The 12,600-nt window shown below is 42.7% G+C and overlaps 1 protein-coding gene and 1 long non-coding RNA gene across 5 annotated transcripts in view; one reads left to right on the top strand and one right to left on the bottom strand.

The window, feature by feature from the left end:
• Positions 1-12,600, top strand: part of LOC149437517 (uncharacterized) — a 114,974-nt gene that overhangs the window by 70,114 nt on the left and 32,260 nt on the right. For both annotated transcript variants that reach the window (XR_016308040.1, XR_016308039.1), the window contains exon 3: positions 4,283-4,352. This is a non-coding gene — a long non-coding RNA (uncharacterized LOC149437517). The remainder of the gene's footprint in view (positions 1-4,282; positions 4,353-12,600) is intronic.
• Positions 1-12,600, bottom strand: part of LOC149437518 (zinc-alpha-2-glycoprotein-like) — a 64,038-nt gene that overhangs the window by 30,961 nt on the left and 20,477 nt on the right. For 2 of the 3 annotated variants that reach the window (XM_089660859.1, XM_089660858.1), the window contains exon 2: positions 2,824-3,087. In XM_089660859.1, the coding sequence (XP_089516985.1) occupies positions 2,824-3,087 (264 nt within the window). Of the gene's footprint in view, positions 1-2,823; positions 3,088-5,440; positions 5,753-12,600 lie in introns of those variants that run through there. The other variant, XM_089660860.1, reaches the window with a different exon arrangement.

Genomic DNA, 12,600 nt, shown 5'->3' with positions numbered 1-12,600 from the left:
ATATGATCTCCATGTATAATACATAAGGGGGGATATGATCTCCATGTATAATACATAAGGGGGGATATGATCTCCATGTGTAATACATAAGGGGGGATATGATCTCCATGTATAATACATAAGGGGGGATATGATCTCCATGTATAATACATAAGGGGGGATATGATCTCCATGTATAATACATAAGGATGTGATATTATCTCCATGTGTAATACATAAGGGGGGATATGATCTCCATGTATAATACATAAGGGGGGATATGATCTCCATGTATAATACATAAGGGGGGGATATGATCTCCATGTATAATACATAAGGAGGTGATATTATCTCCATGTGTAATACATAAGGGGGGATATGATCTCCATGTATAATACATAAGGGGGATATGATCACCATGTATAATACAGAAGGGGGGATATGATCTCCATGTATAATACATAAGGGGGGGATATGATCCACATGTATAATACATAAGGGGGGGATATGATCTCCATGTATAAATACATCAGTGCTTCATATAGTGAACTCGGTGTAGAGCTATTCACCTTGAGGTCATCACAGAGGACAAGGGGGCACTCTTTATGTCTGGAGGAAAGAAATTTAATCTCCAAACACGGAAAGGTTTCTTCACAGTAAGAGCTGTGAAAATGTGGAATAGACTCCTTCAAGAGTTGGTTCTGGCCAGCTCAGTGGATTGATTTAAAAAAGTCCTGGATTCTTTCTTGGATATACAGAATATAACTGGATACTAATATTTATAGGTAAAGTTGATCCAGGGAATATCCGATTGCCTCTCAGGGGATTAGGAGGGATTATTTTACCCTGAAGGAACAAATTGGATCATGCTTTGCTTGGCTTTTCCTTCCTCTGGATCATCTGTGGGTGTAGGATTATAACTTTTTTTTTTTTAATTCTTATGGTTGAACTGGATGGACTTTTGTCTTTTTTCAGCCGGACTAACTGTGTGTAACTGGAAAGTATAGAACTGCAAGACAATGGCATAAAGTACTAGGATGCATCGCATTGTAGCACATTATGAATGCTTATCTTAGAATGAAAGCCCTCCAGCAGTGAGCTGTCACCACTGACAGAGCTTCCATCTTCATCCGGTCTGCCTTCAGGGTTTTCATGCTCTGGCCGTCTGATGGGCTGAGCCGTGATGACGTTACTCCCAAGCATGCGTGCTGGAGTTTTGGTCTGAGCACATGGCTCTGAAGGGACGGTACAAGTATGCCCTCCCTTCAGAGAGTATGCACCGGTGACGTCACTGGCTGCATGCAGTGTGAAAATCTCCTAAATAGTGCAAGTTTAGGAAATATTTACTGTACCTACAGGGGAGCCTTATTATAGGCTTACCTGTAGGTGCAAATTTAAAAAGACTTTACTTCCACTTTAACCTCCCTGGCGGTATTCCCGAGTGTAGCTTGGGGTAAAATTTCAGTACCAAGAGCGGTAACCCCGAGCTACACTCGGGCTTACCATGCGGCGTTGCTCAGGGAGTCCCTGCAGCGCTTACGTTGTCCTTCGCTCCCGCGATGTGTGCCCTGCAGCGTCCCCGGCCATCCCCTCCGGCCGATGCCGACATCCGGCTTCCGTGTTCCGGTCCCTGTGACGTCGGGACGTACGGGCGCCGGAACCGGCGGGAAATTTGAAATTTTTAAAAAATTTCATTTTTTAAAAAAAATATTATTATATAGTAAAACATTGCTGTTTCAATGCATTTCACATATATTTTGTCCCTACTGCTTTGTCCTGTGCCCTGCCTACATTTTGACTGTTCTTTCTGCCTGGAAACTTAGAAAAGTCCATGGCGTCCAAAAAGCGTCCCTTTATGTCAAAAGCAGTTTTAGACCGGCTAGAGAACAGCGATAGTAAATTAGAACCACTTGCAGAATTGAGTGATAATGATTCGTGGGGGAAATTCGTCATCAGACACTGAAAACGATTTTGCGACTTTGCTCAGCGATGTGCGAATTTGCCTCTGTATTTCAAATTTCAGTGTTTTTGGTTTGATTGTAGTATTGAATTAAATGTATTATTATTATATTATTATTTTTTATGATTATTAATTAAATTATAATTTATGACTTCGTGTTTCAAGTTTTATCATACCCGGGATGTTTACTAGACTCTTGTTCGTACAGATTTCATTGAGTTATTCCTAAAAATTACAGCCTACAATAAAAAACTACATATTTCCATGCAAAAAAATGGTACCGCTTTCAGCACCAAAAATCGGAAATAATCATACCGCCAGGGAGGTTAAGTTAAGCAGTGTAAGTATCTGAATCTGACCTGGTATCAGCCTCTTGCAGTTTCTGTACAGTAGAGCTTTGAGAGGAGGAGGCAGGAGCACTACAAGGAACCAACCAGGCAGGTTGCAATGCAAGGGGTATCCTCATAGGAGGAAAGAGCAGAATGAAAGAGATATAAGCTCATCACTGTGCTGCTTCTCCTTACACTGTCCAGTCATGGAGTGGGGATTGGGATGAGACATTTAAAGTGTTACTAAACCCAGGACCCTACATTCACTATAAGTGAATTCAATTTAAGTGATAGAGAAACTGCAGCAGAGAAATATCAGGTCCCCTACTCTGCAAGGTGGGACTGCCTTGTGTGGCAGAGCTGTGTAAATCTCAGGACTGGGTGGACAGAAATTTGTATCCTTTAAGAGGTAAAACAGCTCCTCTTATATGTATTTCACATGTGTTACAAATATATCCCCTGTTTGCTTGGAATTCAGGTTTAAGTTTGTTTCAAGTTACCTATGTAAACCTCTTTTGTGCTTCTTATGGTTGATATCTAAATCCTACCCTTTACCTTTGGTGTAATTGAAATGTTTCATTACATCATCTGTGATCTCTTGTTGCCTGTCTTCATAATACTGAGCGATCCGTGTCTGATTCTCCCAATGCTGAGGATTTATATCAGTCTTCATCCAGGGCTGGAGAAGCTGTACTCTCCGGGTCTTACTGTCATATCGTGAAATCTGTATATCATCTATGTAACCCACCGCTTGAAAGGATGGGTGCCCAGCTCCAGGAGAGGAGTCTGTTGTAAAATGATAGTGAAGGCTGTGAGGCTCTGTAAAATAAAGGACAGGTAAAATGTAATTAATCTTTGAAAACTTTTCCCTACTACTTTTTTCTCTTGTTTTCAAACAAGCTATCTCTTGAAAGAGACAGAGATAAGCCAAATGACCTAGGAATAGGCAGAGTTAATCACGATCCTGAATCTGTACATGCCCAATCTGTGAAAAATTGCAAAAGTTGTAAATAGTATCTTCATTCTGCATGAGGGATTACAAAGTTTCATATACTGATATTTGAAGAATTTTGATTTGTCATAAAGCATTGTATTTAACCAGATTTGCAGATGGTAGAACTTCCCATTAGGACTTTTCAAAACAAATTGATAAATTAGAAATTTGAAAAAACATGGCCTAGCTTTTGCTTCAGTTGGTGGCTTATTGAAGCAGATATGTTCTACTTTAGAATGGAGAAATCCTGGAAAGATGGCCACATAATTTGTGATGGCCACCAACCCTAAACTGTTTAGTTAGCCAGCTGATGTTCTGTTCAAATGAACCGTGAACAGTCGTTACGACCAGACTATATTCTGAGACTGAAAATTTTATCAGCGGTAAAACATACTTTTCAATTACACAAATGTACATGTGATCTGTAATTTCATAGTTTTCTGATGGCAGTACAAGAGACCCACTTTTAATTTGAAACAGTCTTTAAACATGGAAGAACCCTTGAAACAATTTTCCAGTCTCAAGGAACCCCGACTAAAAGTTATATCTCCAACTCATGATAGATTAGTGTCATAGTTAGTGGAAGGATTGCTCTTTACACTTGTGATCATTAGGAAGATGTACCCCCTTACACATAGCTAAAAAGATCAATGGTGTCAGTGGGAACTTATTTGAGAAGCAGAAATTGCTCATTGCTCAAGGAACCCCTAGCAACCTCTGGAGCAGGGGTGTCAAACTGGTGGCCCTCCAGTTGTTGCAAAACTACAAGTCCCATTATGCTTCTGCCTTTCGGAATCATGCTTGTAACTGTCAATCTTGCAATGCCTCATGGGAGTTGTAGTTTGGCAACAGCTGGAGGGCCGCCAGTTTGACACTGGAGGAACCCTATGGTTCTATGAAACCCTGGTTAAGAAACCCTGATTTAAAATATAAATATATGCCGAATAAGAGAATGTATTGCTTTCAGGACCACCAAAGACCTACAAACATAAACTGAAACCTTATACATTTGTTTTTCAGAGGCAAGTCTGAGATGAACCATTTGCCAGCTTCTATGTTTTAGATGCTTCAAAGATGACATAATACCAAGGTGGGTCTCAACATCCCTTTCTAAGTCCATGAGGATGGTTTCATCCCTTTGCAGCTTGATTCATTGGAAGCTCCACATTAAGAAGAATCTACCAGTGCTGAAAATGACACTATTAGTTGATTAGTTGTGTAGCATTTGGAATTCAGAAGCTGATTACTTAAAATTGTTTTGCCATGCGCAACCAACAATTAAAACTTGAAGCATAAAAAACAGGAATTAAAGCATGCCTATGCAAAAATCTTAATGTAAAGAGATAGATAGATAGATAGATAGTTAGTCATATACTCATCTTTTCTGGAAAAAAAACTGCTCCAGGTTCCTCTGGTATTAGTTATATACAGTGAAGGAAATAAGTATTTGATCCCCTGCTGATTTTGAATGTTTGCCCACTCACAAAGAAATGATCGGTCTAAAAATCGAATAGTAGGTGTATTGTAACACTGAGAGACAGAATAGCAACAAAAAATTCAAAAGAAATGCATGTCTAACAAATGATGCACTGATTTGCATGTTCATGAGGAAAATAAGTATTTGATCCCCTGCACAAAACATGACTTAGTACTTGGTGGAAAATCCCTTGTTGGCAATCACAGTGTCAGATGTTTCCTGTAGTTGGCCATCAGGTTCGCACACATCTCAGGAGGGATTTTGGCCCACTCCTCTTGGCAGATCCTCTCCACATCATTAAAGTTTGGTGGCTACTGTTTGGCAACTCAAACTTTCAGCTCCCCCCACAGATTTTCAATAGGATTAAGGTCTGGAGACTGGCTAGTTCTGTCTCTCAGTGTTACAATTCACCTACCATTCGATTTTTAGACTGATCATTTCTTTGTGAGTGGGCAAACATTCAAAATCAGCAGGAGATCAAATACTTATTTCCTTCACTGTATACCAAATCCTAGGACTTTAGTTACCTTGTCACTACTAAAGAGAAGGATTAGTCAATATTTACTCTAATCCTCCCCAACAGCAAGTGAGATGAGTCTTTAGTATTTGGTGCAGCATATCTAGTTAGGTACATATAACAAAGATATCTCATTTCCTATCCAATCTGCAGGTGAGATTCTGGATAGGCTGTACTGTTTTACCTCCAAGTCATAATTCGTCTGTCCTTCAAACATTGTGGTCGTCAATAACGGAGATGCTACCATGACTCCAGAACCTGCTTTGGTCTCCGTCTGACGTTGGTCCCCATTGCACTTCTCCACTTTAAGCCATTTACTTTTATTCTTTATCTAGCTATTCTCAGATAAGGAAAATGTGGTTTACACTGCACCGGATTCACTTATCTCTCACTGCTGTAGTAAGAAAAACACATAAAACAGCAATAAACATTTATACCTTTAGACACAAATGCATTATAATTGAATTACCGAGAACCCCTTACAATCCCATAGTATTCCAGAATGCTGCATGTTTTACACTGAGATCATTACTACCCTGCACACTGCAGAAGAAATTACCTGTGCACAGATTATAGTGGAAGTCCAGGCAAATATAATATTTTTATTTTTAGAACACAACTGGCACAAGTACCTAAATCAGCCCAATATTGACATCTTGTCTTTTGCTACACAGCAGCACTTAGACTGGGAGAGGGAGGGGCAGTATTAGGAACCAACCAAGTTGTGCTGAGTGCACATTGCCCTAACATGAGATATGCTGATGGAAAGAGAGAGAAGAGTGAGCACACATGATGACTTAGATTTCATCCTTCACGACTGCATAACCTGTCCATGCCCCCCTCCCTTGCATCTCACCCTCTCATCCATTCATGTTGTATATTTCAGGTTTCCATCACACCCAGTTACCCCTGCCCCTTACATTCCCCTTACACAGGTCACCTCCAAGCACTGCCTATTCGTTCCACCTTCTATCCACCTCCGAGCACTGCCTATTCGTTCCACCCCCTATCCACCTCCGAGCACTGCCTATTCGTTCCACCCCCTATCCACCTCCCAGTACCACGCCTTTTACAGAACACAAAACCAAATATCATTTTGCCCTGTTAAGTAATTTGCATGGAATTTGATAATGATAACAGAAAAGCAGTAAAATAGGTCCCCTGCAGCCTGTAACAATAGCATCCATCACCAACAAAAAATCTCCCCAGCAACAATCAATCCCCCACCAGCCACAGTAGATTGCCCCAGCAACAAATGACCCCCTGCAACAAAACACCACCCATAGATCCACCCTAGGGAACAATAAACCCCAGCCAGAAACAATAGATCTTTAGTAGCCTGCATTAATAGACCTTCCAACAGCTAGAAACAAGAGAGCCCTCCATCAACAGCAGTTCCCTCCCAGGAACAATTTCCCCCTAGCAACAATTGACCCTTCCCTCAACAATAGATCCTCCAGTGAAAATTGATCCCCCAAGATCCAGCATCAATGGACCCTTCAACACACCCCAGAACCCCTTGCCATTACATACATTCAGTGCTGAATTTCCCACATTCCCACTGAAAAAAAAGCCCTGTCTCCTCCACATAACAACACTGCACCCAGCTCACATGCCCCTTCTGCTCCCCCTCACTTGTCCAGGTTCTGCCATTCACACACAGTCCTTGTATGGCCCACCCATGCCCAAACCCTCCTTCACAATCCCCTTCACTCCAGTTTTTCCCGAAAGAGAAACTGGTACTCTTTTTGGCTATTTATCCTCTTCAGCTCTTTGGACGTGTCTGGTACATCCAAAGCCTGAAGAGCTGTAGATTCCCTTGAGGCCTGGCACTTTGAGTCAACGCAACCTCATCTTTTATTGTGTACTAAAAAGTTAAGAATTATATTGTGATTGAGATGCAGTTTTATGACCCCTGGCTACCCACCAAAAGATTAAACATCACCCGGAGGAGACCAGAATTATAGAAGTGTTGCACTGCTACAATCTTAAACCCAAAATTAAATATTATATACCCCAAAAATATATAAATTTTATTTTGTGCTGGTATACATTAGATCATCAATACTGGAAAATATAAATGGCTATACCCCTCCAGTCCATCATGAATACTGCTGCCAGGCTCATTCACCTTACCAACCGTTCAGTATCTGCTACCCTTCTCTGCCAATCCCTCCACTGGCTTCCACTCGCCCAATGAATAAAATTCAAAATACTAACAACAACTTACAAAGCCATTCACAACTCTGCCCCCAGCTACATCACCAACCTGGTCTCAAAATGTCAAACAGACTGCTCTCTTCAATCCTCCCAAGACCTTCTGCTCTCTAGTTCCCGTGTCACCTCCTCCCATGCTCGCCTCCAGGACTTCTCCCGAGCTTCTCCAATCCTATGGAACTCCCTACCCCAATCTGTCTGGCTGTCTCCTAATCTATCCACCTTTAGACGATCCCTGAGAACCTCTCTCTTTAAAGAAGTATATCCTGCTTTTACCTAGTAAACCGTCATTTATTTCCTCCATCAGCTCATCCCCCCCACAGCTATTACCTTTTGTATCACTCAACCCTTCTCCTAGATTGTAATCTTTAACGAGCCGGGCCCTCTGTTTCCTCTTGTACCAAATTGTATTGTAACTGTAATGTCTTCCTTCATTTTGTAAAGCGCTGTGCAAACTGTTGGCGTGATATATATCATATATAATAATAATAATAATTGCAATCAAGTCTTTCCAGACATAAGACAGTTTCAAAACAAGCAATTATCTTCTTAATGTGCTTCTAGAGTGAAATCCTGTTGTTGAAGTACTCTCACAGTCCCAGCGCTGTAAGTTTGTCAATGTGTACCACCACATGGACCCAATAGGTGGACTTTCACCTTATGACATTGACCTACAAATTATAATAGGTCAGTGTGCACGTTTGTTATCCCTTCCTCTCTGGGCAGATATCACACCAATCTCAGCTTTCCTCCTTCTCTGTGTCAAACTGGTCTTTTCAGTCTCCTGTGCCGATGCACCGTGTTGTTCTAGATATGAACTCAGAACCATAGAGAGGCCACCATAGTGCAGTACTTTCAAAATGATCCAATATTTATTAAAAATACACCCACATGAGTAAATAGGTAGCTTGCAAAATGGTATACAACAAAATCTCCGATTGCATCAGTGTCCGGCACCCGACTCCTGTGTCACCTGGCTCCTCCGCACGCGTGTCGTCACTAGGTCACATGACTTCATCAGGGTTCAGCAAGGAGGCTGTTCACAATCTTGCAGCTGTGATGCCTTGTGGCAAATTCAACATGACATTCTGAGTTAACAGTAGGGTTGCCACCTCATCCCTTTAAACCCGAGCACATGTTAATGACACAGGTTCTGGGGCATATTTAATGCAGATAAGGTGCAAAGTGAGTTTAATTACCACCTTAATCAGCCACAGAACCTGTGTCATTAATATGTGTTCGGTTTTAAAGGGATGTGGTGGCAACCCTAGTTAACAGGCAGCAACACCTATCAAACTTGGCCATTAAAGTCAATGGGGCAGCAGCTTGGCTTGTGGTTGTGGCGCATTAGCATCATTATAAACTGCCATAGGAAAAAATAAAAACAAAAACAGGCATTCAGAAGGAGGCCGGATCACCTCCTGAATGCCTGACAGCAACTGAAAAGTGATCCACCACTGATTGCTTCTTAGAGCTTGGCAAGTGTGAACCTAGTGTATTTTTTCAAGAAATTATGCATTTGATAAACAGTTTTGCAATTACAATATTATGCAAAATAAACTACAACAGCCACCATTTTCTTCTACAGGGACTCCATTAAAAAGAAAATAGAGAATTTGGGGGTTTCAAATAATATTCTAGGTGAAAATGCAAATTTTAACATGAGCAAAAAATGAAAAAATTGCTGTGGAGGGGAAGTGATGGTGGAGAATATCAATACAATTAGGTGCTGTATAGACCAGCTGTGCTATCACACTATTCCAAGTAAGTGGGGTCTGTGTTATCTCCTTCCATACAACTCCACAGTTCTCCTGTCTCACGCTTCTTTTTAAACAGCTGCTCCTCTCCAGATAAGGCATCCCTCATCCGGGTGATATGACCAAGGCTGTTGTTAGAAACCAAGGGGTCACATACAGCCAACCTAACAGCCCCCCCCCCCCAAAAAAAAAGAACCAAACAAAAAAAACAAGTTAGGAATGAACACAATGAGTGATCGATACTGATGAGCCATTGTGTTCATTCAGGAAAGGAAGGGCCTGGTAACTGTGACATATTTACTGGACCCTTCCCCCGCCTCTCCATCTTGAAGGATCCTATTGTGTGCTTGCAGCTGCCACTGGAAAGGAGAAACATTTTTTTTGATAATTTTTATTGCTTTCACAAGAAATGTAAACATCCCTTGTAATAGCAATATACATGTGGCAGGTACTCTTTATGGAGTGATCTGGGGTCAATGAGACCCAAAATCCCTCCGCTGCCCTTAAAGGCATTGAGGACTAGTTCACACTAGATGCAGTTCAGTGCGCTTTTTTTCTGCATCAAAAATGCATGCACAGTATTTTCCATGTAGTCATTGACGTACAAAGCTGTTCATAACACTGCCCCAAACGACATCACCGACCTGATATCCATCTACCACCCAAACCGCACTCTCCACTCCTCACAAGACCTCCTACTCTCTAGTTCCCTAGTCTCCTCCTCCCATGCCCGTCTTCAGGACTTCTCCGGGGCTTCCCCCATCCTCTGGAACTCCCTACTCCAATCCATCAGACTGTCACCTACTCTCCTCACCTTTAGGCGCACCCTGAAAACCCATTTCTTCAGAGAAGCCTACCCCGCCCTCACCTAATTGCCGGTCTCCTCCGCTCTTCCCACCACTCCATCCCCACAGCTATTTCCTCCTGTACCACTCTCCCCTCCCTGCTAGATTGTAAGGTCCAAGGAGCAGGGCCCTCGAACTTCTTGTGTATTGTATTGTTACTGTACTGTCTCGTGTACTGTATCCCACTATAATGTACAGCGCTGAGCAAACTGATGGCGCTATATAAATACTGTATAATAATAATAATATTCCAATGGTCCTAGTTCACACCAGTGCAGTGAGTTCAGTCAGTTTCTAGTGCAGAAAAAAAAAGTAGAACATGCTGCATTTTTTCTGCACAGAACCATACTGGAACATAGCAAACTGCATCCAAACAGCGCCGGAATGGAGTGTGGTGTGAACTGTAAGCAAGAACATATCCAGAATGTATCCGCAGTGCATTTTTCTAATGTGACCTGGCCCTTAATGCTTTTTTTTTTTGTTTTTTTAATGGTGCTGTTTAGTTCTGAGTAAAGTAGAAGTAATGACAGGTCATTGCTTCTGGGTTACTATATCACAGAGCCAAATGAAGCCAATCTGGTCTTTGTTTGGCTCTGTGGTCAGTCGACAGTAGTACCTAGGCTGTGATCTAACTCTTTCGGATAGGGGGCGCCGCTCCGACTGTGCTGTGATTAGACACAGCACAAGCTGATCAGCAGATCCAGACTGATGATTGATGGCAAAGAGGCTGACAGAACAGAGCTCTGTGTATGTAAACAACATAGAGCTTTGTCCTGAAAGCGGGATGTGTTGTTTTTTGTTTCCCTGCAAAGCTGGAGCCTTAATGGCTTAACAGGTCATTTTTGACGGCATGACTGAGTTATTATTGTTTTACAATAGGGCAGAGGAAAGTGTTTTCCATGGTTCCTGGAAACAGACATCCTGCCAAGACTAATTAGCTATTTGCAGCTGCCATCCAGACCTAGGCTCTGGGGTCTATTGTGTTTTAATTAAGATGAGAGGTTTGTTAAAACTTACAGCTACAAATTCCAGTTTTCGGGAGGAGGGAGGAGGGGAGGAAGATTACTGCTCATGAAAAACAAGAATGGTTGAGACCTTAACAAGATGGCTGTCGCATACAGCTTCCATGTCTCTATTGCACCCAATTGTTACACCTCCCTTCTCCCAAGTGCCCCTACAGCAAACAGCTTGCCTTGGGTGGCACCTGATCCGGCTCGTTCCCGTGCCACTCCTCTGTGTGTCTATTCTCACACAGATGCAGTTTGGCCCAGCCCCCACTCTCTCCTCATTGGCTCACTGGCTGTGACTGACAGTAGTGGGAGCCAATAGATCCCGCTGCTGTCTCAGCCAATGAGGATGGAAAGATCCATGGCAGCTGAGGCTCTTGTGAACATTGCTGGATCGAGACCGGTTAAGTATTAGGGAGGCTGAGGGGGATTCTGCACACAGAAAGATTTTTCTGTAAAAAACCTTGAGCCTTTACATTGTCAGTCTGTGGGGGGGGGGGTTAGATGTACTAGCAGATCTAACACACTAACAAATTGAAGACAAACTCCAGATAATACTTTGTAATCAGTGAAGGCAACAGGTTTTTTTTCCCTTTCAGGATAAAGGTTTTCCATAACTAAAAGCCTATAATTGTAAGCGGGACTGCTGTTAGACACCACGGGGCCCCACACCCCCAACCTGACACCCCCCCACCCAAAAAATAAACCTCACAGTTTACTATGGTTTAGTTATGAATGAACACAGCTAGAGATCGGTATCGAAAGAAAGGGGGCTGGCAAATGTGACATTTACTGGACCCTTCCACCATTCTCCATCCTGAAGAATCCTATTGTGTGCCTGGAGCTGCCGGTGGGAAGGAGAGGAGAGAAGCCGGCAGCACTGTGTGGACACACAGGAGGGCCTGGACAGCTGGGGGAAGCATATGGTACACTGGGAGGGTGATGGGTGCACTGGGGGGGTGATGGGTGCAGTGGGAGGGTGATGGGTGCACTGGGAGAGTGATGGGTGCAGTGGGAGGGTGATGGGTGCAGTGGGAGGGTGATGGGTACACAGGGAGGGCAATTACCTGGAACCAATCCTCTGTATGGCTCTCTCTGCAGCAGCTGAAAGACAGCAGGAGGGAGAGGAGAAGAAACCAGCTTTCAGCTTTTGCAGAGAGAGCCATACAAGGGATCAATTACAATCATTGCCCCCCGCTGTGCCGATCACCCTCCCTGCCCACATCTGATTCACTAAAATGCCATGTATTCCATCATTTGATATTTTTAATGGATGATGATCTGCTTGTCTGAATCGATCACAAACTACTATGTGTGTGGCCACCCTGACTGGCCATTACATCACTACCTGATTAAATCTGAACCCTGGGCACAAAAAAAATGTAGCCACAAAGGATATAAGCCTTCTTTCTGTGCACCAAATACCTTTTTTCAAATCCATATATTACTTTGTAAAGGTAGCTGTGACATCATCAATGTACTGTACATAGCCTTTGCAGACAGCAGAGCTGTGGGAGG

This window comes from Staurois parvus, unplaced genomic scaffold, assembly GCF_062004578.1.
Source record: "Staurois parvus isolate SC_StPar_1 unplaced genomic scaffold, SC_StPar_1.0 ptg001284l, whole genome shotgun sequence".
Taxonomy (NCBI): Eukaryota; Metazoa; Chordata; class Amphibia; order Anura; family Ranidae; genus Staurois; species Staurois parvus.
Note: the sequence above shows the minus strand (reverse complement) of the source record. Positions and strands in the feature narration are given on the sequence as shown.